The sequence below is a fragment of the Lissotriton helveticus genome, chromosome 5_1 (assembly GCF_964261635.1).
Source record: "Lissotriton helveticus chromosome 5_1, aLisHel1.1, whole genome shotgun sequence".
Lineage (NCBI taxonomy): Eukaryota > Metazoa > Chordata > Amphibia > Caudata > Salamandridae > Lissotriton > Lissotriton helveticus.
Window position 1 is genome coordinate 730,418,063 of NC_136065.1, and position 26,361 is coordinate 730,444,423.

Below are 26,361 nucleotides of genomic sequence, written 5' to 3' on the forward strand. Positions count from 1 at the left end.
CATTTGTTGCCGATGCCAAGGCTTGTTGGTGCTCCTGCCAGACACCGTCCACCTGGCTCTTGACAAACGACATGGGACAGCTCGTAAACTGCTCCTGGTCTTCCACAGCACTGCCTGGTCTGCACAGCTGCAGCGCCAAGGTCACAGTCAACTCTCCTGCATCTTCCGGCATCAGTGGGCATTAGTCTTCCGGGCATCCTGTTCACTTCTGAGTGGCATAGACTCTGTTATGTTAGCATAGACTCTGTCCCCTCTGCTTGCAGGTACCTCGCTTCCTGACTCTACACCTTTGGGTTCCAACGGACTCTTTCACCTTCTTCGCCAGCAGAATCCTTACTGAAGTCCTTCATTGTGGTCTATGCGGTTTCCGATGTCACTTTGCACCTATGCACCCGGCTTCCCTGGTGTAGGTATCATGGTTCCCAGGGTATCCACAGGTGGGGTGACTCTCCAACCTTCCATCTTCCAATGGGTTTCTTCAGGGTCCTTCTTCTGAAAAACTGCAACTGTGACTTACCCATTGACTTGAATTGAGAACATGGTTGTGTTCCCACTCGGCACATGGCCTGTGTAGGGTCCTGGGTACTTACACTGGGTGGTTCCTTGGCTCCTCACTTCTTCTAAGTCTTCTGGGTCCAGTCTCAACTTGGGTCGTGGGTTGCATTCCACCTTATTAGTATATGGTTTGGTCTCCCCCTGGAAACAACTGTGTATTTGTGCTACTTATGTATTCTATTACTGAAGTATTGTGTGTATTGGGATTATATCTCTGGGGTGGAGATACTACAATGTTTTAGTGAGTGTTTATAATAAATACATATTTTTATAACTACACTGTGTGGTTCTTCTCCACGTAACCTACAGTATGTGATTAGTACTGGTGAAACTAGCTGTTTTACACTCCTTATGGACTAAACCTGAAGGTTGCTCTCCACAGCTACCACATAGAGAGCTTTCTATGGTTGTCTAATACCGCTAAAATCACCATAAGGGTTGTCTGGATTAGTGCAAGGTGCTTCATTTAAATAAGTGTGCACCATATACTAAGCCAGCCTTCTACAGTAACCCAGGCACCTAGGGCATTAGTACGGAAGAGGGTCTACTAGGGTAGCAGCACAAATTGTGCAACCCCAGAAACTCTTCACCAAGATCATGCGAACTGACATTGCAGGCTAGTGTCTTGGTGCAGACAAAAACGAAGAGTTGACAAGGCACACATCCATGTGTGCCATGCCCACAGACATTGTACGCGATATAGATAAGCCACCCCTATAGCAAGCCTTCCAGCCAAAAGGCAGGGTTCACTATATCCCACAGAGTAAATATGTCCCTAGAATCTCAGAGTCCATTCTTGGGAATTGTAAGTGCGCAGGGAAGCCACAGAGAGAGCATGGGCTGGACACTCGTCATTGAAAGTTGACCAGCTCAATGATGGCATCACTGTACCCACAGAGGTCTAGTACCAGACATCTCATCCTAATAAACCAGAACTGATGCCTGTGTCAGGTTTATTAATAAATGTACACAGAGGGTACCTTAGTAGAGGTGCCCCTGAAACCGTGCTGACTAAGTGTAGTTACTGACTGGGCTCAACAGCCTGCCACCACTAGACAAGTTTCTGGCCTCCTGGGGTGAAAGCCTTCACTCACAGAGGCCGGGAACAATGCTTGCTCTGGTGGGAGGTGTTCACACCTCCTCTAAGCCGGAATTACATTCCAGGGCAAGAAGCTTCAAAGGTCGTGCCACCTTCGAAATGCGACCCAGGCCACTCCAGTTAGTGAAAGATGCCAACCCTCTCTACTGATCCCACGTTTGGCGAGAGGACAGGTGGGAAAATGTGTAAGATTAGGAAGTGTGCCCACATTCAGCCAGCACCACCCCACAGGTGGGGCAAGTGATGTGAACCCCACGTTTCAGATTCCTCCATCTTGGGCTGCAGAAAATTATCCAATCAGGGTTAGGGATGTGTCAATTTCCCACAAGAAGTGGTCACCCAGAGGGTGTTGACACTCTAAGGGTAGGTAGCCCATTGGCTACTACCGGTCTCTCCCTTTAATGCGTCTATATTGAGAATTTGGGTGGCACCCCTCGACCCCGAACTTCAGATTAAATGAACTCAAAGCTGAAGAAGCACCACTGACCCGTAAACTGACGACCTACTGTGGAGTTTTGGCACAAAACCCTGCTTGTTTGCACAAAGTGTCGACCATTGTGGTGAACGGCCTCGTACTGCTGCTGTACGGCCTCTAAGAACCCCAGAGAACCACCAGCCCTTTGCAAATCGCTTAAGAACTCCACTGGAATAGAGGAGCTACTCCCCTGCAGCCCACAGGCATCGACAAGCAAAGTCCGGTCCATCGTCTTGCAGCTACCCGGCCTGACTGACGTGGCAAACGACCAAGAAAAGGTCTTCATGCTCTGGAGGTAAGTTCTGTCTCCCCACAGTGTGTGGAGACATGAGGACAAACGTGAGTGATGCTGCATCAGTCCCCCGGGTACTGGACGCCCTGCATCAAGAACTGACAGAGAAGAGTCCAGTTGGGAATCCAATTGAACCAGAGACCAGCAGCCACCGAGGGGCATCAGAAACCCTCAGACCCACTTTGTGAGTGGTCCAGCAGTCCTGAATTTGCCCATGCCAGGTGTGGCCCTGACCGCAAGGAGCGCCTTTGCACACAGAGCCCAGCTGACCTACTTGCTCAGCACCGAGCCTGCTCAGCCTGGGCACCAACAATCCAGCTGTGCTCCCTTGCCCTCGCTTGGGATCTCTCAGACTTTCCTACAAGTCACCCTGTTTGGCATGTTTACAGGTGCCCCCCACCCACCCCACACGCGCGGAAGACCTGCAGCCCTAAGCAAACTAACAACTCTTGCTACCTACTAGGCCCCTGACGATTGATCGGCAGAGACCGTACACGAGGTGGAGCGAGCCGACCTGACTGAAGCGGACCTTGCACTGCGGGGAGCTAGCTGCTCACCTGTGGGCTAGGGAAGAAGAATACAGCTTGATTGCCACATCTTCGTCACAGGAACTGCGGCCGGGTGCCTCACAATATTGACACAGCGGAAGGCTCGGTGGGTCCGGAAGATGGACAGGGCATGCGAGCAGAACCGGACTAGGGTCAGCAGATCCGGCCAGCAGATCCTCCTGAGCAGGGAGACGGCGCAATACACAATCAGAATGTAGTGTTCAGCTTTTGGGGTGCCAGGAGGTAACTTTAGGGTTCAGGGTGGGTGTGGGTTTTAGGGTACCAGGGAGTAATTTTAAGGTTCAGGGTGGGTTAGGGATTGAGATGCCAGGGGGATAACTTTAGGGTTCAGGGTGGGTATGGGTTTTGGGTGCCAGGGGGGTAATTTTAGGGTTGAGGGTGGGTATGAGTTTTGGGGGGGCACGGGTTATTTTAAGGTTCAGGGTGGGTATGGGTTTTGGAGTGCCAAGGGCGTAATTTTAGGGTTCAGGGTGGGTATGGGTTTTGGGGTGCTAGGGGGTAATTTTAGAGACCAGGGCAGGTATGGATTTTGGGGTGCCAAAAAAGAAAGATGGCGGTGGCACACCAACCCTATGGTGTATGAGATCATATGCGGCCTGCTTCTTTCCCCCCCATGGCTCCTCCTGTGCACCAGTGTTTCTTGTGCCCCACCTGGCTCACATCATGTCGAAGGATGGTGATGATGTTAACATTTTGCCACCTCTCTGGAAAAATTTCTGGGGACGCCCATGGGGGGCACATTCCCCTTTCTTTCATTAGAGCTCAGGAGCACCTTGAAAGCATTAGCGACTGTAGGTGTGGGAGAGGAGTTCTGATCAAAATGGTGCGATCCTGGGGAAATGGCGCCATCTGTCTGTGCGGGTGTCCGCTGCACCACACCATAAGTGCTTAGAAATTATACGAACACCTGGCCTTTCTTTGCTCGATACTCAACCTTTAGAAAGATCCACAGTGGATTTGTTTGAGAATATTTTACTTGGGTTGTTTAAAATAGTATGGAAGAAATAACTTTTAATTGTCTGTATTAGAAATATGCTGAAGTTTAAAGGGATAGACAAAATAAAAATCGAGAAGAGGAGAAAATGTGGTTGGGCAGGTAGGTGTGCTTAAAACACACAAGTGTGGATGTACGCGCCTCAGATGAAAACAAAAATGACAACTGCCATGGACGTCAGATTAACTTAAACCGTTTACTTTCCACGCACCTTTAAGCATCCGGCATCAACATTATCGCTTTGGTTCGAGTTGCTGCATACGTGATTAATATATCGCTCACAAAACAAAAGGTGACGTGCATAAGAAGCTATAGTTAACATGATGTATTGTATTCATAAAAAATAAATATATACACATATAAAATATATCCACATATATATATAAATACATTTCTATCAATATATAGCTATATAGCTATATATATATATATATATATATATATATATATATACATACATACATACATACATACATACACACACAAACATATATACATAATTATATATATTGTTTATACTTCCCTGTAAAATACTTATATTTTTAAACTTAACTTTAATCACACACATGCTTTTACCAATCATGCTATTACAACGAAATGTGTTGTAAAGGCATGAGTGGTACTTTTGCATTGTAATGGTAACTTGTTGTAAAAGCACTTGTGTTGTTACAACCACGTTGTAATGGCATGCGTCATGCTGTCATACAGCCACCCAGAGCAGACTGGACTCTAACATCCCTCATCAAAGCCAGGACTTTTCCCCAGTCAGAAAGGACAACAAATGTGATAATTACCCTGCTCGCTAGGACATAGGTTTTACCTGTTACCTACTCAAGTAACATTAGATTTGTATTTTGCTTACCAATCTGCCCAACAAACTCAATTCTAATTCCTTGGTGTTCAAGTCTCTTTCCTTGTTGTTTAAAGACAAGATTCACCTGTAAAAATACAAATTTACAATGGATGACCATCAGCATGGTAATTAAATGTTTCTGTGCCACCAGCACATCCAATCTTTAACCATTATTGCATATAAAAACATATGGTTTGCCAATGATAGTAAGTAGATTGAGTAATTAAAGTTGTTCCATATGAGGCAATAGCTTTCTTTAATTAAAATAAATCAATCCAGCACAATCGCAAATACTCCCCATCACCCGTACATGCCATTGTTTGTACAAAATATTTAATTACACACTCACCTCAGAATAATTTATGCTACATACCATGCAAAACTCACACAAACGCAGAAGTGCTCCTATCAATTTATAATCTGGTCTGGTCTAGGAGTCAAGTACTATAGCGATTTTTTTTATTAGGCAGACAGACTTTTAGCCTACAAATAAACACAAAAATCTTAAAATGTGGGGCGTGGCTTGACGGGCGAAGATGGCGGTCGCAGCTTTGTAGAGCTCCCGCCGGCCCGGACTTCATTTGTTCACTTATCCTGGTCCCCGAGCCCGATACTGCTACCCGGTGACTGGCACTGAGTCGGTGGAGTCCCCTGCCTGCTCCGGTGCACCGATCCTGCGCTCTTCTCTTTCCTGTGCCCGAGGGGAGGCGACGGCGCCCTGCGGCCTGGTGACCGGCTGGAGACCGGGGTCCTCGAGTTTCGAGACGCCCGGCGGCGGTCGCGGGCTCGCGGGTGGTGGCGGCTTCCGCTGCGCCGCTCCTGGCTCCACTCTACTGCTGCGGCTGCCCGTGGACTGCGGCGGCGCCTCTCGTCCCTGCGCCTTGGGTGGACCCCTCTCTCTCCTGCAGTCGGGGGGAGGCGACGGCGGAGAGCGGCCTGGTGACCGGCTGGAGACCGGGGCCCCCGAGTTTCGTGACGCCCGGCGGCGGCTGTGGGCCTGCGGGTGGCGGTGGCGTCCGCTGCGCCGCTCCTGGCTCAGCTCTCCTACTGCTACGATTGCCCACAGATCACGGCGGCGCCACCCTTTCCTGCGCCTTGGGCGGACACTTGTGGCGATAAACGCGGGGACGGCCTGTCCCGCCTGGGTGAAGCCGGGACCTCGAGTTTCGCGGCCTCGGGCCTGAGCCGGCCTCCTGGGACTCCTGCATTGACGCTCTATCCAGGGGCCTGGGGCCTCCAGCACTAGTGGCAGTACCTAGGGGGTCCTGAGCCTTGTTGGGAGGAGTGCCGGCCCTGCCCGGTCCCGGCGAGCCCGCGTTGGGCCATGACCAGAACCGGAGGTGGCGGCCCGCCTAAGCATGGCCCTATTGATAAATTCACGGGGCCTAGTGGTGGCTCCGGAGCGGCTGGTGGCAGCGGTGGCCCTGGGCCGGACAATGCGGCGATCCTGGCGGCCATCACCCAATCCCGGGACACGCTTGATGCTAAAATCGGAGCGTGGGAGCGGATGTCGCACTGTTGCGCCAGGACCTCCGGAATGCGGTGGGTCGGATCACCGAGGCCGAGTCCCGAATCACGGTGACCGAAACGGACATTGGCGCCCTAAAGAAGCGGTTGGCGGAGGTGGAGGGAGCCCAGAAGACGTTGGCGGCCCGCGTGGAGGATGCCGAGGGGCGCGCACGGAGGAACAACCTCCGCTTTATTGGCTTTCCGGAACGGTGCGAGAAGGACGACATGGAGGGGTTCTTGACCCGGTGGCTGGAGAGCTGGCTCCCCGAAGGGGTGCTGTCCACGTGCTTTGTTATCGAGAGGGGGCACAGGGCCCTAACCCAGCGGCCGCCGGAGGGTGAGCGTCCCAGGCCAGTCATAGCCCGGCTGTTGAACTATCACGACCGCGATGTCATCCTTCGGGAGGCGAGGACCAAAGGCTCGCTCACCTTTGAAAATCGTACCATCATGATCTTTCCTGACTACACGAGGATGGTGCAGCAGCAGAGACAGTCCTTTGTGGCCGCCAAAGCCAAGTTGAGGGGCTTGAAGCTCCAATACTCTCTCCTATACCCAGCCCGTCTACGAGTGGTGCACCAGTCCAGGACACATTTCTTTGATTCGCCTGAGGAGGTTTTCCGTTGGACCGACGAGACGGTGCAGCTCCGGCCGCATGCCCAGCCGGGTCTGAATCCGGGCGGGTCCCAGAGGTCATCGCCGGAGCGGACGAACCGCCAGAATCGGAAGGGTCGACACCGGAGGTCCCGGTCTCGGAAGCGGTCGGCCTCTGCCAGTGCATCGCAGACAGGTGGTGCGAGAGACTCGGAACACTCTGATGCCGGCGGTTGAACTCTGATGGGACTGGGCCTTGTTGCTGAGTGCTGAGTTGCCCTTCATAGGCTGGTGAGACTGTTCTATTTTGACTTCCCTATACCAGTCTGTTCCCGTTTGCGGACTCCTATCATTTTTAGCGGGAGCACGGTGGGGCTCGGGAGGCACCTTTTGTGGGCCTCTGACCCTCACGGTTGTGAGTGTTGTGGGGGGGGTGGTGTGTGTATGTTGATTGGGGTGTTGGGATCCATTGGTATGGCGGGCCCTGGGTTCTCCGTTCTGGACCCGGGTCTCTCCATGCCGCGACAGATACTTCAATGTTCTCTGAGGTATTGGGGTGGGGGGAGCGGGGCGAGGGAGGATGTTCTTTTGTTGCTAATGGTTGGGGGGGTTTGGGTCTGGGGGGGGTTGCTGAGTGTTGGGGTTGGAAGGGTGGGACCACACGTGCCTATGACTGTTGATTTTGTTGCTTTGTGGGGTGCGCCGGGGTGGTGTGGAGGGCCGGGTGCTGGTCACTGTGTTGATTATGGCTGATTATACGACTATGTCTCCTCAAAAGGCCCTGCGTGTTGTGACATGGAATGTGAGAGGAATTTTAGATAAAATCAAGCGAGGGGCTGTGCTACGATGGGGGAAGAGGGAGATGGTGGACGTGCTGCTGCTTCAGGAGACCCACATGTTGGGCTCCAAGGCCCTTAGCCTCCAGAGGTTTGGTTTTCAACAAGTGTACCATGCGGGTTTCACGAGGGGCTCGCGGGGGGTGGCTATTTTGGTGCACCGCACGGTGTCTTACGTGCATGAAAAGCAATGGATTGACCCTCAGGGCCGATATGTTTTCATCAAGGGCCTGCTGGGTGCCGAACAGGTGGTGTTTGGTAGCGTGTACGCCCCCCCCCCTCTCCAATGGGCCCTGTCTGAGCGGCTGTTCGCGCTGTGGGACGAGATTCCGGAGGTGCTGACCATGGTGGGAGGTGACTGGAATGAGGTTATGGATGTGGGCCTGGATCGTCGGAGGCGGGTGCCTGTTGTGTTGGATCCCCCCCCCGCTGCTGCTCCAACCAGATTGCGTGCAACTGTGAGTGGCCTGGGATGGGTTGATGTGTGGCGACATTTTCACCCTGCTGCGCGTGAATTCACGTTTGTGTCGGCGGTGCATGGGTCCTTTTCAAGGCTGGACTATCTGTTTGTGCCGGGTGCCTGTCTGAGTAGAGTCAGAGATGCTGTGATACTCCCCAGGGGCCTATCTGATCACTCCCCGGTCCTAGCTACCATGACCCTCCCTTCCACACGACAGCCGTTTAGATGGCGGATGTCGTCCTGGCAGCTGCAACGGCCCGAGTACGTGCATCACCTGCGCGAGGCGATTGATCATTATTGGCGTGAGAATCTAGTGGGTGATGTGGATGCAATGGTGGTGTGGGAGGCGCTGAAACCCACGTTGCGGGGTATTGATAATGCTTGGTGCGTGGCTGCTCGGCGGAAGCATCGGGAGGCCATTGTGACCGCTGCCGCCCGTGTAGAGGAGCTGGAGCAGCGTGGTAGTCTCGGGGGCGACGAAGGTATGGTGCGGCGGCTCCTGCAGGCCCAGCAGTCGTACGCCTCCGTCCTACGTGATGAAGCCCGGCAGGCGTGGCTCGCCACGCGCAGCAGGGTATACCAGTGGGGCGACAAGTCCTGCACTGTGCTACATAGATTGTGTCAGGCGACCTTCCAGCCTCTTGTGTTGCCGGGCCTTACGGCGGAGGACGGCTCAATTATGACTGACCCAGCCCTACTGGCGGCTAGCTTTGCCCGCTATTACGAGACGCAGTACGCCCCTTGTGACCACTTGGAAGAGGGTGGGATCTCCGCATATCTTGATGACCTGCTACCACGGGCCGTTCCTGATGAGACCAGGACTGCCCTGGACGCCCCGCTCACGGCTGAAGAACTCGGGGAGGCCCTTGGTCAACTAAATTCCGGGAAGGCGCCCGGCCCGAGCGGATACCCGTGCGAATTCTATAAAAAGTTTCACGTCCAGCTGGGGCCCCACTATCGGCGTGCCCTGGAGGCGGCGCGGGCTCAGGGGGAGCTGCCGCCGGACTGGCGCCACGCCGAGATCGTGGTCTTCTTAAAGCCGGGCAGGGAGCCGGACAGACACGACTCTTACCGGCCTATTTCCCTGTTAAACATCGAGGCTAAGATTCTGGCTAAGGCATTAGCGAACCGCCTATTACCCCACATTACTGACCTGGTCCACCCCGACCAGGCTGGATTCATGCCTGGGAGGGCCACCCGGCATAACATCCGACGGGCGCAAGCGGCAGTGGATGCTATGGGTGTTAGAGACAAGCAGGCGGCACTATTCTTGGCGGATATGGACAGAGCCTTTGATTCTGTGAGTTGGGTATACCTGTTCGCCCTCTTAGCCCGCCTCAACTTGGGGCCGGTTTTCCTGTCATATGTCCGTCTTCTCTACACAAATGTGACGGCCTCGGTCCGAGTGGCCGGAGCTACCTCTGGGCGCTTCCATATAGGTCGAGGTACTCGGCAGGGTTGCCCTCTGTCCCCGTATCGGTTTGCCCTTGCCATGGAGCCCCTGGCGGTGCGAGTGGATGCCCAGTTGTGTGGCTTTGTCTGGAATGGGGACCTGACGGATAGGATTGCGCTGTATGCGGACGACGTCCTCTTCTTTCTCACCGACCTACAGCTCTCGGGTCCCCGGGTCCTGGAGATTATGCGTGCGTTCGGCGAGGCCTCGGGTCTTCGTCTTAACCTTAATAAATCGACCCTGTGGGTGCTGGGTGGCGGAGTGGTTGCTGACCCCTGGGCTGCGGAGTTGCGAGTGGCGCCGGATGGCCTGAAATACTTGGGCGTTTTCCTATCGGAGTCGCGGGTCGTGGCCTGGGCGCGTGGAGTCCTGCCGGTGTGGGAGCGGGTACAGGCCGATGTCAAAACTTGGTCCAGGATGCCGCTCACTATCTTTGGAAGATCGGCCATCTTCAAGATGGTGGCGCTTCCGCGTCTCCTATACCAGCTCCAGAATTTCCCGTACCCCATCGGCCTGGAGTGGTTCCGTCAGGTTAACTCGGTGTTGGGTCGCTTCCTATGGGATGGTGGTGCGGCCAGAGTGGCATTGAGGACGTGTTTTCTGTCCACATACTGTGGCGGCCTGGCCACCTCGGACCTCCTCTCCTACTACCAGGCTTCCCAGCTACTTGTTCTTAATGAGTGGTGGTATGGCGATAGAGGTGATCCGGCCTACGCCCTGGAAAGATCACTCATGGGTGATCGCACGCTCCACACCATCCTATATTCGGCTCGCCTGCGTCGTGGGTTACCTTCGGTCACAAGGGTGGTCTTTGCCGTGTGGCGACAATCCTTGCGCCGCATGGGATGGTGGGGCAGGTTGACGGCTGAGACGCCGCTTTGGCATAATGGTCTGCTCCCGGAACTGGCGGCTTTGACCGGCTTTGAGGGTTGGGAAGCCATAGGGGTTACACAACTGGGCCAGGTCATGTCGGGCACCACCCTCAAATCCTTCGAGGAGCTCCGCACGGAATTCCAAATGCCTCAGTCCCAATTCTTCCGCTACCTTCAGCTGCGACATGCCCTCACCCAGAGCATCGCCGGCCTCGACTCCTTGCCAGAGTTTAGCCCGGTCGAGGCTAAGGTGTTTATGGGAGACTTGGGAGACAGGAAGGTCTCCAGGATATACCAGACGCTTATTATCCACTGCTCCTCCACCCTGCACTCTCTTCGGGAGGCATGGGAGGTGGACGTGGGCCCCCTCGATGAAGACGATTGGAGGGAGGCGCTGGAGTCCCCACGTGGAACCGCCATTGCTGTCCGGCTCCGGCTCATTCAATTCAAATACCTGCATCGAGCTTACTATACGCATGAACGATTGTGGAAAGCTGGTTTGATTGCATCCTCGGAAGGTTTGCGCTGTGGGTCGGTGCCTGGGTCCCTAATGCATACTGTGTGGACGTGTGGCCGGCTGACTGGGTTTTGGAGGGGTGTGTGGAGTTGCCTGGCTGAGGTGCTGGGCTGGGACCTTCCTCGTACCCACCGGTTGGGCCTACTGCACATCATGGAAGGGGTTGGGGGTAACATATATAAGCGCCACCTGCTGCTATTAGGGCTGGTCGTGGCCAAGCGGGACCTGGCCCGGGCATGGAAAGCAGTGAGGGCCCCCCCCTGTCTGCATGGAAGGCTGGGCTGGATTACTTCATGGGCCTGGAGAGGCCGATCTTTGAAGCGCGGGGCTGCCCTCGCAAGCATTACAAGATTTGGAGGCGTTGGGCTGACTACCGTGGTCTATCCCTGGACCCCCCAGCGGAGAGAGAGGAGGACATTTGACCACAGTGACACTATTGGCACGAAGCAGCATCGCCCTGGTGGCGCTACACCTACTTATTTTTCTTTATTGCTTTCTATGTACGTGTGGTAGGGGGGGTTGGGGGGTGTCTGGGGTTGGGGGGGTGGAGTTGTGGGTTAGGGTGGGTCACTGGGGAGCTTCTATACTGAGCCTATTTTTTTGAGTCTGCTCCATCATTTACTGCCTATGTAATTGCTGTTTTGATATTGTCGTGGCGTTCTTCGGTTGTGGAGATGCCACATTCTCAATGCTCATTTGCTCAATAAAATTGGTTGTGAAAAAAAAAAATCTTAAAATGTTCTAATCCTTTGCATTTGTGTGCATGTGTACACATGCATGCGAGGCAATCTTTGAAGAGTTTTTGTATAACATTTTACAACAACAATTCGAAGAGTGGCAAGGTAGGAATGCAATTTGAAAAGTATTATGGAAAGCATTTCAAGTTAGCCACTCATGAGTTGTGCCCACTCTAAAAGAAAAAAATGTTTACCAAAAAAAGAGAACTCATTGGCCCACCAGTACCTGGCAATAAAAAGAGACTACATTTTAAGCCGATGTGTATTTTGTGCATTGGCAAAATACCATCACTCAGATTGAAGGAAGCCAATTGCTGAATAGGGCTGAGCCATTCCCACATTTGTATGCTGTGGTGGGTAAACACAAAATGTGACTGCAAACAACAGGCCAGCAAGTCTCAGCCAGGACATTTAAAAGAGAAAATCCTTACAAAGACAAAACCTAAAAATGATGGTGTCAAAAATCAAATTAATAAGGCTACTGGGGGCTAGATTTCCCCCGTAGAATGAGTCATAAAATCAGTTAGATCAAAGGATGTGCAAGCTTGAAGAGAAGTCAAAAACAGAGACTACTTTCCTTTTGTGGCAACCAAAGGACAGATTATACCAGGCGCCAGACACATTGATATAAACTGAAACAAAGAAGGCAGTCCACATTATCAACCAAACAATCAGAATGTACTATGAACCACTCACCACCGAAGAATAAATCAATGTAAATATGACTTGTGAAAAATGAAGCAAAGTAGTATAATGTCTTGGCGAGAAACTAGAACAATTTAATATTACTACACATAAAATAACCTAATAGCCGGATTAAAATGCCAAGCCTTACAAAATAGGAGACTGAAGGCCAAAGGAAGGATTATGATAAAATGTCAAACCTAAATAAAAACAAGCATTTGCAATGCAATTGGTCTCACATTTACACGAGTTTGAGTTATTGGCATTGTAAATGACAATGCCTTTTATTTATGTTTTGGTTTTTAAAACAAATAAAAGGCATTGTCATTTACAATGCCAATGGCTTAAACTTGCGTAAATGCGAGATCTAATGCATTGCAAATAAGATAGTACACGTACTGTACCGTGTAATAGCCAAGTAAAGGGGCCAGTAGCCATAGGCGGATTCAAATGAAGATATGCCGTACTGAGGAGGTACTAACAAGTCTATTTAGGAATCAGAAGACAGCATTTTCAAAGGACAAAGACACAAGACAATGAAAAATGTGGGTGGGGCTTCTCTCCCATACTGAACAACAACAGATCATCGCCAGAGCAGCGCTTGCGCGCTGGCTCAGGCTAAAAAGAATTCAGCTTTAGGCATATTTTTGCTATGTTGACTAAACTTAGTGGTGAATCGATAAATACTTAAAAATTACATATATTAATCTTTCTGCTTGCTCAGAATAAAAATTTTCATTTCTGACAACAATTCATCTGGATGATTTGTATCTATTTATATAAGGGCAGTGGTCAAAGTGGGAGGGATCTGATGAGCATAAAGTGCCCATACGTTTTTAGTTTTAGAAAATTAGTTCCCCCTACTTTGTGCAAAAAGATGGCCATCCCGGGATGGTTATTTCTGACACCTGAAATGTTTCAGCTGAAGTGTAAGGCAGGGAGTCTCCTGGGCTGTAAAACCGAGAGAGGGGCAGAGCGCCAAGCACACCTTTTTGCCAGGGAGCTGCTGCCTGAAAGAAATGTAAATGTGCGCAAACCGGTTATTGAGCAAATGTAAAGGGTGCCTGGAAGCCGTATTGGCTTTAATTGATGGAATCACTGGATGACGCCGATTTATTCTTTCTAAGGTGTATTGTAAGGGAGCTGCCAGCTAACCTGTTGAGTGCGCTTCTAAAAGACCGTTTTTAAAAACAATTTGCACTATGTACAGCCTGTGTATTACTAAAATCTATATTTTGAAATCCCTTTTTGTGCATTTTGTAGCAGTCAATCCTTTATTGCGAGTAATGCATTTATAAAACAATGAGTTACATAGTCACAATGCTTTGTGTCACAGACTGGGGCCTTGTAGCACTAAACATACACAAGTCACTGTTCTCCACTGCACCAACCAGGATTTATGCCTGTGGCTCTTTGGTGCAGTACATTAACTAATAGTTTTCATGATGTCTGATAGGGAATTCCCCAGTGATTAACATAACTTGCATTTAATTTTCATGTAAGCTGTTTGTTATTATATATGTACTTACCAAAAAAAGTTACAGAATATTTTGTTTTTAAGCCACGCCTTCAACCACACCGCCAAGCTTACTCACCCAGCATCACAGTTCCCGTATTTTTTTGTATGCACTTGACCACTGTGTGAGGCTAGTAGTATTCATTCTCTTTATGCCTGCTTCACCTAATCAGTGACGACATCATCTAGTCTTGTTTAGCGCACGTCATTAGTGATACTAATCATCACTTGTGTTTTAACATGACATGAGGAAAGTCACCATAAAAGCACCTGGAAGGGTGAAGACTGATGACAGAATGAATGCACTGATTATTTAAGCGTACACGTAAATCCTCTCCTCCAGAAGTGGCGTTACTCTTTCCCCTGCTGAGGAAGCGAATCGCCTAAAAGGGGAGAAATTACGGTCTCCCCTTGTTCCGTAATTAGGTTGGTTGTGAGTGTCCCCGACTATGGGCGCCGTATTCTACTATCTATTTATTTATTTACACGCTGGAGAATATCCCTCCTCCCTCGTCCCCATCAGTACTTCCTGCCTGCTGATAGACATATGGTGTATAGGTCCATAAATAGACTGACCCTCCTTGGCCACACCACCTGCCCCCGGGGTCTCTTCCCATTAGACGGGAAACGAGACTCACGCGCCTCCCGCACAAAAACCCTTGTCTTTCACCTACCCCCACCTCCTGTTGCTACATCACTGGTTCCCCCGTCCAACCTGGACACTGCGTGCACCCCTGTTGCGAGCGGTCCGGGCTTGCGCGCGCACGCCAGCGGGCTACTGAAGGGGGACTCGGGCGAGCACTCCAGCTGTTGGGAGGGAGGAGCAGAGGCACACATGGGGAGGATCTGAGCGTATCTGCACCTCATTCACGGTGTAAACCATTAGCAACACCCGTACCGTGGACCTTAGAGGCACTAACATTACCCCATCATAGAGCTGTACTCTGGGAACATGGAACTGCAAAGGAAGCCCTCCCTCCTGCGCCTTGCCCTCGAGTGCCCTGGATGCCAACAATACCTTAGACTGCCCTCTGCCCCCGCCCGCTTACCGGATTTCAACAACTGCAGAGGCCAGCACCCACAGGAGATGGCAGAGATAGCGAGTGATAGCGGCAGCATTTCCCCATACTGTGGTCTAGGTGCGGCAGTGGTGGCATTTGGCAGTCCTCCTTGTTTGCCCGTGGTTCATGGTCCGCGGACTGCTGCCTTCCTGTAGCTTGACGTAGCTCCAGCTTCTCCAACAGTAGAAAGAGACTAAACACAATGGTGCGTGGACCAATCACTGATAACTCTAATCTGAAGGGCAAGTAAATGCCAATGCACAGTGGAAGGCTAGTAAGCACCGACAAAAAAATATTTGCAATGCTAAATGAGAGACCTATGGCGTTACAAACAAGCACCACCAATGTCCTGCCAGCTTAGAAAGAGAAAGTGAGCGAGGCACACTGAATGTAAGCAAAGCACGTTGTGCTGCCTAAAGTAGGCGAAACTCAGTAAATAAAATAGTTCACGTACCGTGTAACAAACAAGTAAAGGGGCCAGTAGCCATGGGAGGTTCCACATGAAGACATGGCCGTACTAAGGAGGGACTAACAAGCCTATTTTGGAATCAGAAGACAGCGGTTACAAAGGGCAAAGACACAAGCCAATGGAAAATATGAGCGGGGGAGTGGGCGGGGCTTTTCACCTGTACTGAACTACAACAGATCATCCCCAGAGCAGCGCTTGCACGCTGGCTCAGGCTCAACCTAATTATGTTTAGCAAAATGACCCTAGATCATTCGGTCTAGAGGCTGCAAAAGGTATTCACAAGTGTACTCTTGCCTAATGACCACATAGAGCTGCTAGGAAACTGTACACCATACTTCTTTCCGGAATACATCAATGGAAGCTTTTGGGGTACAGGGTTTAAGTGGTAAGGAGTAACACATCCATTATATACAATAGAAAAAAAAAATCAGCATCCAGAATAAAGAAGGCAATGGTGCAATTATATAGAGCTCATGAAAGGTCCCATCCTAGAGTAAGTAAAAGGAGTATGGCTCTTATACAGCAATGTGGCACCATCATACAATCAATGTAGGGCCAACACCAACCACCCAGAGCTCCACAGTTCGACATACTGCCTTACCACACCTTGCTTCACTCACAATCTTTCAGCTGGTGCGAGCAGTGTAGCACAAGGTTAGTCCATTAACAAAATGACTGTGGAACCCCTGCTGTTATCAGCCATATCAGACACTATACCAGATGGAATCATGATTAGCAACATTCTCAACGCCAAGTGCCAGCATCTCTCCACCATGCAAGACGATTACTCAAGAGCCCCCTTCGAGTAACGCTGTACTTGTTTCCGCCTGGTTCACAGAAGGAGGATCTGGCTCAATCAAGCACATTTACCACCATGAGCGGCTGCTGGTGAGCTCTTCCTTTACCAGTAGACAGGTTGGATTTCTTAGTAAAAGAGTTTGTATATTTGTTTGAAAAATTGAAACGCATACTTTACTGTGAAAAGTCCCAAAGTGTCTAGCTGGGGACCGCATGAAAGTGAGCAGGGGATTATTCAAATGCACTTACCTGGTCTTACCTGTTGACACCAGATCCCTGCCTGCGCTTTGCGTGGCTGGTGGTCGGAGCTGCTGCATATTTTAACCCACCTCGTTTTGCATTTCGTTTATTTTTTGGTTTTACCTTAAACCCTGTTTTTAAATTGTGCTGGCCCACACTTGCACTGTAAAATTGAAGTAGCCACCGCTGTTGGGCGGGTCCGCTTCCTAGCGCTTTTTTCTTCTACTCGCGCCATTTTGGGGGTAGATTGTGCCGCTTTTCGGCGCCATTTGGGCAGATACTACGTTCTAGTCGTCAGAAGGACGCTAGACGTAGTTAAAAGGGAGTCATGTTGACGCGCAGCGGGGACGCCTGATTGACGCCGGAGTTACGCCAGAGTTTAGCCCGTCTGCGCCCGTCCGCGCTGAGGACGTGCTGCAGGACGGGCTGGACCCTGGGACTTCTGACGGGTCCATTTCACTGCCCCGGGATTATCTGCTACGAGACCTACTGTCTTTGAGACCCCCTGTGCTGCCATGCCATCATCGGTTCCTTCCTGAGGCTCTGCTCCAAGCACCGGTATGTCTTTCGTGTAAATCTTCCTTTAAATTGATTACACAGGCTGGTAGGAGACTCGCCCCCCCTTCCTTCGGAGGACGGCGGACCTCTCAATCCAGACAGGGCTTTCTGATCAATGCACGATCCCTCATTAAACATAATATCGAGTTTCACGACTTTGTAAGTGCGAGGCAACCTGATTGGGTCTTTGTGACCGAGACATGGGCCTCTGAATCCTCTGGCCATGATCTGCTTTTGGCCATACCTGAAGGATACGCACTTCACAGGTTGGATAGAGTGCGACGCAGGGGAGGTGGATTGGCAGTCCTTTATAAGACCACACTCTCCTGTACGGTAAAATCTTTATCAGTCCCCTCGGATCCATTTGAGGCTCTATACTTCTGCATTGTGTGTGCCCCCTCGATCTCCTTCACTGGAATTCTTGTATATAGACCTCCGGGACCTAGAGCCAACTTCTGCCCTGAGCTCTTTAGAATTATGGAGCCCTACTTTGGGAGATCCCTTTTTACTATTCTTGGGGACATGAACTTTCATCTAGATGATCCGGCTTCTACAGATACATCTTCCCTGGTCAACGCCTTGGACGCATGTGACTTTGCCCAAAGGGTACCTTACCCGACTCATAAGGCCGGTCATACCCTGGATGGGGTGTTTTCTAACGACTCCAGGCTAACAGTCGGTGTTCCTTTGCCGATAGTATGGTCTGATCATTTAGCAGTACCGCTATACTTAAATATGCCCAGTATGGAGGATAACTCGGCGCCCATTAAGAACTGTCTCAAAAGAAGTTTCAGAAGCATTACTAATGAGACGCTGGCCCCTTTTATTCAGAATGTTAATATCTCACCTCAGTTGGTGGTAGATGAGGCAGCACAAGAACTTGCCGACTCCATCACTAAAGCAGTGGATGAACTAGCCCCAGTCTCATCTAAATATGTGGCCCGACAAAAACCGACAGCTCCTTGGTTCACAGAAACCCTGCGGCTGCTTAGACAAAAATGCAGAAGGAAAGGAAGGAAAGATGTTGGCGGAAATCTTGGGATCCGACTGACCGGGAATCTTACAGGTGCCAGATACGAGAGTATAAAAGCAGAATCATTAAGGAGAAACAGGATTATTTCACCAACCTGACTAGTTCTCTTACATCATCTAAAGAGCTCTTTAAGATCGTGGGCTCCCTCTGCTCTCTTCAGGCCCCTGACCCCGTGGTAGTCTCACAGGAGTTATGTAACAACATCTCAGACTTCTTCTATAAAAAAAATAGAGGACATCTACTTGGCTCTACAATCTCAGAGGAGCTTCCTGAGTGAAGAGGACTCCTTTCGAGTCAAACATTTGGAATCTTGGGATGGTGATTCTTCCCAAGTTCTAAATCACTTTCCTGCCCTCTCCATGAATGGACTAAATCTTTTTCTGGATAGAATGAAGTCTGCCTCTCCTTTGGACCCGGTCGCGCTTAAAGTACTAAAGGACTGTAGGGACATTATTCTTCCTCCCATGCTGGAAATAATGAATGGAGCGATGGAACAGGGTATTTTTCCTACGGCATGGAAGAAAGCCATTGTGAAACCTTTGCTTAAAAAGCCTACTCTTGATCCAGGGATCCTGCAGAATTTTAGGCCTATATCTCTTCTGCCGGCCCCTGCTAAGATGCTGGAAGCCCACCTCAACTGTCATCTCTCTCACTTCCTGGATGCCTCGATGTTCTTGGATGGGTCCCAACATGGCTTTAGAAAGCTTTACAGCACGGAGTCTGCTTTGACTAAGGTCGCGGACAACATACGCCGCAAAGTAGATCTGGGCCAAACCACCGTACTAGTACGCCTAGACCTCACAGCAGCGTTCGACACCCTGTCTCCCCTCACTTTAACATCCAGGTTAAGGGAGGCAGGGGTAACAGGACCGGCTCTTAGTATCCTGAATTCTTTTCTACAACAAAGAGAGCAGCGTGTGATGCTTGGAAATCTCCTCTCCCCTGCTAAGTCTTTGCAATGCGGGTGCCACAGGGGTCGGCATTGAGTCCGACCCTGTTTAATATCTACGTGGCCCCCCTTGCTAGACTTGTAAGATCTCAAGGGATGGAGGTAGTGTCGTACGCTGATGACACGCAGATTATGGTGTCACTGACCCACTCTGTGAATGTCACCGCTTCTAACTTTAGGTCCTGCATGCAACTTGTTGCAGAGTGGATGATCTTCAATTCTCTGAGGTTGAACGGTGACAAAACAGAGGTCCTGGTCTTTGGCAAAGACCAGGACATATGGTCAAATGAATGGTGGCCTCCATCCTTAGGCAATTGCCCCATTCCCACACAATCTGCCAGGAATCTAGGCGTCATTTTCGACACTCGGCTGTCCATGGAATTCCAGGTCAATAAGACTGTGGCCACCTGTTGGGGTGTCATTAGGACTCTGAAAAGAATCCTTCAATATCTTTCCCCACAGGCACGCAAACAGGTTGTGATCGCTCTTGTTGGCTCAAGGCTTGATTATTGTAACTCATTGTATGCCGGGGCCAACAAGGGCTGTTTGCAGCGCTTACAGGTAGTACAGAATGCGGCGGCGCAATTTGTTTTGGCCCTGCCTTGGGTGTCCTCAGCGACCATGGCAAGGAAGAGTCTCCATTGGCTCCCCATCACCTCGAGAGTATCTTTTAAACTTCTTTGTCTTACATACCGTGCCCTCATGGCTGGCCCGGCGGATGCGCTTGGATCCCTGCTTACTCGATATGTACCTAGGAGATGCCTACGCTCCTCAGAGCTTAACCAACTGGTAGTTCCACGCTCCAGGAAGGTTAGATGGGGAAGTAAGGCCTTTTCCATCTTGGCACCCCAATTATGGAACTCACTTCCCCTCGAGATTAAAGCACAACCTTCACTGGAACTTTTTAGGAAAGATCTGAGAACCTGGTGCTTTATTAAAGCATATCAGTAAGCTCTATCTACTTGGTGTCCTCAGTTAGTTTTGAGCTAGGCGCCCATTGGGCTAAGTCGCGCATCCATAAATCCCACTTCATTCATTCATTCATTCACTAGTGATTATTTTGAAATGATTACAGATGATAGGGATGCAGAGAGGAGATCAGCAAACGTCAGGAACAAGTGTACTACATGAAGTGTGACAGGACTCCACTGGTAGGATAGGCTTACTTCCCTTATTCCCTTTTCAAATTTCTGACAGCAGAGACAAAACTCTGGCGAGGGAGAAGTGCCAGAAACGTCCAAACAAGCAGTGTCACTCCTTCTCAGAACTAAAGTGAAATTCCAAGGAGTGTGAATAAAAGATAGTCCTCATTTAAACCACTCATGTAGCTGTTGGTTGGAACATGGCATCAAGCATGGAAAAAAGATGTAGGTCATAGTGACAGAAGTCTCCTGCTATAAGCCAGCTCAGATCGCTAGCTGCTGTTGCGTAAAACAAGCTTCACTCCCCTAAACTAGTTGGATTTGGTGTCCTTCACTATAGTTGCTTTTGGGGTCTGTTTGGTTATCAAACTAAATTGCTTGAATCTGTGCCTTCTTGACAGTGTGTCGACATCTCACTGATTTTTTCATAATGTTTTTTCGGACAGTGTTCTAGGTCTTCAGTAAAAGAATTAAGGATTTGCTTGGAAGTTTAAGAGTGTCCAGTTTTTAGCTGGGTCTCTATGCAGAGTTTGTTTTACTCTTATGTGAAGAATCAGGTTCTAATGATGTTCCCATGCAAGTAAAAACATGCTGGTTTGTGTATGTTCGTATAGAAAATCAACCAATATAATGTAAAGAGATACAAAACTACAAGTCCCTATGACGTAATAGCAAACATCTATTTGAGGAGAGTATTTTTTATTAACTGCAACAAAAACAAGTATTTGCAATGCAATAGGTCTCGCATTTACGCGAGTATGAGCTAGTGACATTGCAAATAACAATGCCTTTTATTTTTGTTTTCGTTTTTAAAACAAATAAAAGGCTTTGTCATTTACAATGCCAATAGCTGATGTGAGCCCTATTTCATTGCAAATGCTTGTTTTTAGCGTGCCCGGGCAGATTTTTTTTTTTTATATATATATTTTTATTAATTGAAGAAAGCAAGAGTGAGAAGTGGACATATCTGGTATCATACAACAAAACACATTACGGAGGGGAACAGGCAGATAGGTTGAAGCAATACATATCAGGTAAGCAATTACTAAGACATCAACACTAGCGGAAATTTGGCAGGAGCAATAACATAACAATCCACCACCCCGCAAGGCTGAGGCCCTCAGAGCCTGTCCACCCACAAAATCAGGATAATTAAAAAAAAAAAGCAGCTGACACCCAGATATGAAAAACAGCGCAGCTCAGGATAATTCACCCACATCTCGTATAAGAAGAGAAAAAGGTAGGAAAAGAAAAAGGCCATAGAAACAAAAAGAAGAAGAATTAAAAAAAACATCCCCCCACCCTGCACCCCTGCAGATGGCTATAGCTCAACCCCACTAGCAGTGTGCCCGTCGCCCCAGCTAACTAATCCCTAAAAGTAGGAAAAAAGTGGAGGAGGAGCATCTCAATACGGCCCCCGGCCCCAACATCCCCATAATAAAAACAAAACTCTATAGGCAAGCATAGTTAAAAACGAAATAGGGGAAACAATAAACACCACCCTGCCTCCTGTCAACACAATGGCAACTAAACCCAGTTCAAAAAACCTATGGTGCCAAACCCCGACAGTCAGTCTCAGCCTTGACCCTTCCGGTCAATCATTCAGGCCCCTTCCAAACAGGCTGTCTCTTCAGCAGGATAGTAAAAATGTGAAAATGGTTCAGGAAAGTTCCATGTGGGTCGAGGCAAAGTTATAAGGTCCCTAGAAGTTCCATTGGTGACAACGGTGACTCATCGACATAAGCACTCTGCGTTTTTGTCCCTGTAAGGATATTGAAGACTTCGAAGAGGGATAAGACACCGAACAATTCCACAGAAAGTTCCAAGCACGAGCATCTGGAAGGGGAGCGACAATGAGAACCAGCTCGGAGGGCGATGTTGAGGGGCTTGGCGCTCCACAAGGCACGTCGAGTACACGATCATCGGTCATCACTTTAAGAATGAAGCTCCGACACCTCTCGTGGCACATCGCTGCTACGGGGACTGCCGTGGGTGATATAGACTGATCAGGATATTGAGACGGTGTAGGGTCCGGTCCCACTTGGCCGATGCCGTGTGCAGTTGCAATCGATTTCCGGACAATGGACTTCACTTGGGAATGGAAAGCCCAGAGCGCTGCCAATACAGATCGTATCGACGGTTCAGACTCAGCCCGTCAATCAATCAATCAATCAAGGCATTTATAGAGCGCACTACTCACCCGGAGGGTCTCAAGGCGCTTGGGGGGGGGGGGGGGTGCCGCTACTGCTCGAACAGCCAGGTCTTGAGCTTCTTCCTGAAGGAGAGGTGGTCTTGGGTCAGGCGAAGGTCGGTCGGGAGGGTGTTCCAGGTCTTGGCGGCCAGGTAGGAGAAGGACATTCCTCCTGTTGTCGCTCTTCGGATGCGGGGGACGGCGGCGAGGGCGTGGTTGGTCGATCGGAGGTGGCGTTTGGGAGCGTAGAAGTTGAGGCGGTTGTTGAGGTAGCTCGGGCCATGGTTGTGTAGGGCTTTGTGTGCGTGGGTGAGGAGACGGAAGGTGATTTTCTTGTTGACGGGGAGCCAGTGCAGGTCTCTCAGATGTCCGGAGATGTGGCTGCGTCGGGGGATGTCGAGGATGAGTCTGGCTGAGGCGTTCTGGATCCGCTGGAGTCTCTTCTGGAGCTTGGCGGTGGTTCCGGCGTAGAGGGCGTTGCCGTAGTCCAGTCGGCTGGTGAAGAGGGCCTGGGTGACCGTCTTCCTGGTCTCGGTGGGGATCCACCGGAAGATCTTCCGTAGCATGCGCAGGATGTTGAAACAGGACGCGGAGATGGCGTTGACTTGTCTGGTCATGGAGAGGGAGGAGTCCAGGATGAAGCCCAGGTTGCGTGCGTGGTCTGTCGGTTTGGGTGCGGTGCCCAGGGCGGGGGGCCACCAGGAGTCGTCCCAGGCGGAGGGCGAGGAGCCTAGGATGAGGACTTCCGTCTTGTCTGAGTTCAGTTTAAGGCGGCTGGTCGTCATCCACTCGGCTACGTCTTTCATCCCTTCGTGGAGGTTGGTTCTGGCGGCGGCGGGGTCGTTGGTCAGGGAGAGGATCAGCTGGGTGTCGTCGGCGTAGGAGATGATGTTGAGGTTGTGTTGGCGTGCGACGGCCGCAAGGGGGCTCATGTAGACGTTGAAGAGGGTGGGGCTGAGCGAGGAGCCCTGAGGAACGCCGCAGATGACTTCCGTGGCTGCAGATCTGAACGGTGGCAGGCGTACTCTGTGTCCTTCCAGCGAGGAAGGAGATGATCCACTCCAGAGCCTTTTCTTGGATTCCGATGTTGCTGAGGCGCTGCACTAGGGTGCGGTGGCAAACAGTGTCGAACGCCGCGGAGAGGTCTAGGAGGATGAGGGCTGCTGTTTCGCCGTTGTCCAGCAGGGCTCGGATGTCATCGGTGGCAGCGTCCCACGGAATCTTAATCCGAGACGTCCCGGGCAGATTTTTAATCCTAATCAGACCCTGTGGAGGGGCCCTTAGGGGCAGGGGTGCCTGCTTAGCAAGAAAGGCTGTTGAAAGGGGGTGCATTTTGAGGCACAACACCCCCAGATTTAATAGTGGACTTGAGTCCTATGGGTGGCAGCATGCACCACACCCAGGGCGGCCCAAAAGGAGTTACCTTGCAAGGGGCTATCAGTGGGTTGAGGAGGGGGTTGCTGTGGAAGGGACCAAGGGGAGGGTGCTTCACATAGGGATCCTCAGCCTAGAACTGAAGGGCCCTGGCGGTACTGGATAGCACGGGTGACTAGTTGAGGTGGCTGGAGTGCAGGTCGGGGGAGGTGGGTGGAGGGAGAACCGGTAGGGCCGGTGGGACATAGGTCGCATGAGGGTTTCAGCAGTTTTATGGCAATAGGAAACCTGTCTGAAATCTCCAGCTGGAAACAAGATTTGCCTAAAAGAGGCACACATGGAGTCCGTCCCTCCCCCAGTGGAGGGCTGGGGCATCTGTGCATTAAGAGCGCATGGCGGAGGTGGACTGCAGTCGGGAAGAAGGAGAAAAACAAGGAGCAGCAAGGTATAGCCCTGAAAACGTTACTCCTGTATGGGAATAAACGGGTCACGCTTGCTGTGGCACAGAATAGGGATGGAGAAGATTGCCAACTCCCACTCATGAACCGAAAAGTTCCTGGAGACAAAATGGGTGCCATTAATACAGTTCCTCTCCTTGCTTCAAGTGTCTGCGAGGTTTGAGGACCATCCAGCCTGTCCTCGCTCCCTTAATAAACTTGGGGTGACCTGCTCGGTGTTTTTAGCTAGTGCGGGTAACATGGTTTTGTAAGCTTGCTCTGTCGTCAGGGGGTTGAGGGGGGGGGGGGAGGGAAATAAACGATGGGGGAGTAACTTAATTGCATTGCGCAGCCAGGTAATTGAAATCATTATAATAATTAAATGCATTAATTTGAACCATGAAAAAGGAGAGCGCTCTCGACTTTCACACAGCATGAGGGGAAGGCCTCCTGGTGCTAGAAGGGCACACTGAGGCTCCACTGTGGTGCATTTGAAAGAGTCTGCGAGGAAGCACCAGGCAGTACCATTTCTCTCTGAGCCGGTCAGTCACAGGTGTGTTCCACCGCACCCCCGCTTCAGTCGTTCCAAGTCAGCTCCCGCTCTGAGCTCGATATAAATTACTCTGCCATGGAGGCTGTAATAGATTGTCGTTTTTGACACTCCGAGTTTAATATTGGCGCAGTGCTGTTCTTTACAGCCCTGCGAGCTCTGGAGGAGGCAGCGCTTTGATTAAGTGTCATTTTGGGAATATTCGGCCTCGATGGGACATTCACCTGAATCAGAGGCCGGCAAACAGACAAGAGAGATGGGCCCAAGTGCAGCCGAAACAAACTGATATTTCCTCTGCGTGTGCGAGAAAAAATTAAACAAACGCGGCCGCAGAGGACCGCGCTGAAAATAAAAGCAGACTGCATTAGTGAGGAGAAACGCTCCCTTTCGGCCCGCGTGGCAAAATAATTAAATAAACAAACAAGCACGGCCGAAGTGGACCGGCCTGAAAATAAAAATAAAAGAGTGCTTTCCGACATTACGGAGGCCATGTAACACCGCAAGTAAAAGATCTAATCCTGTTGGGAGGTCCCAAAAGGATATAGGGCGGTAACAAGGAGGGACTAAGAAGCCTCATTATCAATCGGAAGCCAGCATTTACCATGGATGATGACTCCAGCCATAGCTGTGAACTGGGACAGAGGAATTCTGACTGGAGTTTGCTTATCGATCAGCAGTCTTGTTAGGCACATTGTTTCTTGGACTCCTTAATTACAAACATCAGGCACCTCTTAAAGACTTAGGGTTTCGGGTACATCCCTTCTAGTAGTGCTATACAGATGACAGTTGCTTGACTGATGATCGCAAACATGCCCTTGTGGTTTGTTGTTTTGAGTTTGACAAGATTTAATTACAGTTAATTTTTATTCTCCGTGTATTAGCTTGATATGGGATGCTAAGTTAGTGCCAGTTCTTTTTGTTAGACAACTTTCCTGGTTTTTCAGTGCATTGCTGATGATGATGCATGAGCCAAAGGTCTGCCCTGGTCAGCATCTCAGACATTAGTGTTATTTTGCTACTTTGTAGTTTTTTCCCTTGTGTTCTTCTCTGTAGGTATTCATCTGCACATTTCATGTCAATCTTGGTTCCAATTACATTGATTTTTTTGTAAACAAACTTTATTGGGCATTTATGAGAAAAGCAGTATAATAATACAGACTATGTGAACAAGTATAAATACTAGTCAGACAGGTGTTCCATTACTAAGGGGCCGATATTTATGTCCAACCGATGTTTTCTCAAGAGCTGTAATGGTGGCTATACTCTGGTCACATTTCAACAATTAACACAGTAGTGAACTCAACCCTTCACCCACTGCCAAGTGGCATCCTAACCTCTCCTCACTCCCCCACCACCCAGGCATGTCTTGAATCCCTGTGTCTAGGCAGCCTTCTCAGGGCCATTCTCCAGGGACCTCCATTCAGGCATCTTAGTCTCCATCTTCCCTTTTGTACTTCTACTAGCTGGGTAATCCGCCCTCCCTCCTTGCACCATTCCCTCCCTTTCATATACCAGTATATTTCATGGTTCATTCTCCTGCGGAGCCT

The 26,361-nt window shown here is 50.2% G+C and overlaps 1 protein-coding gene across 1 annotated transcript in view; it reads right to left on the reverse strand.

The window, feature by feature from the left end:
* Positions 1-26,361, reverse strand: part of VPS26A (VPS26 retromer complex component A) — a 260,399-nt gene that overhangs the window by 215,006 nt on the left and 19,032 nt on the right. The window contains exon 3 of the mRNA XM_078643202.1: positions 4,847-4,922. Coding sequence (XP_078499328.1) covers positions 4,847-4,922 — 76 coding nt within the window. The remainder of the gene's footprint in view (positions 1-4,846; positions 4,923-26,361) is intronic.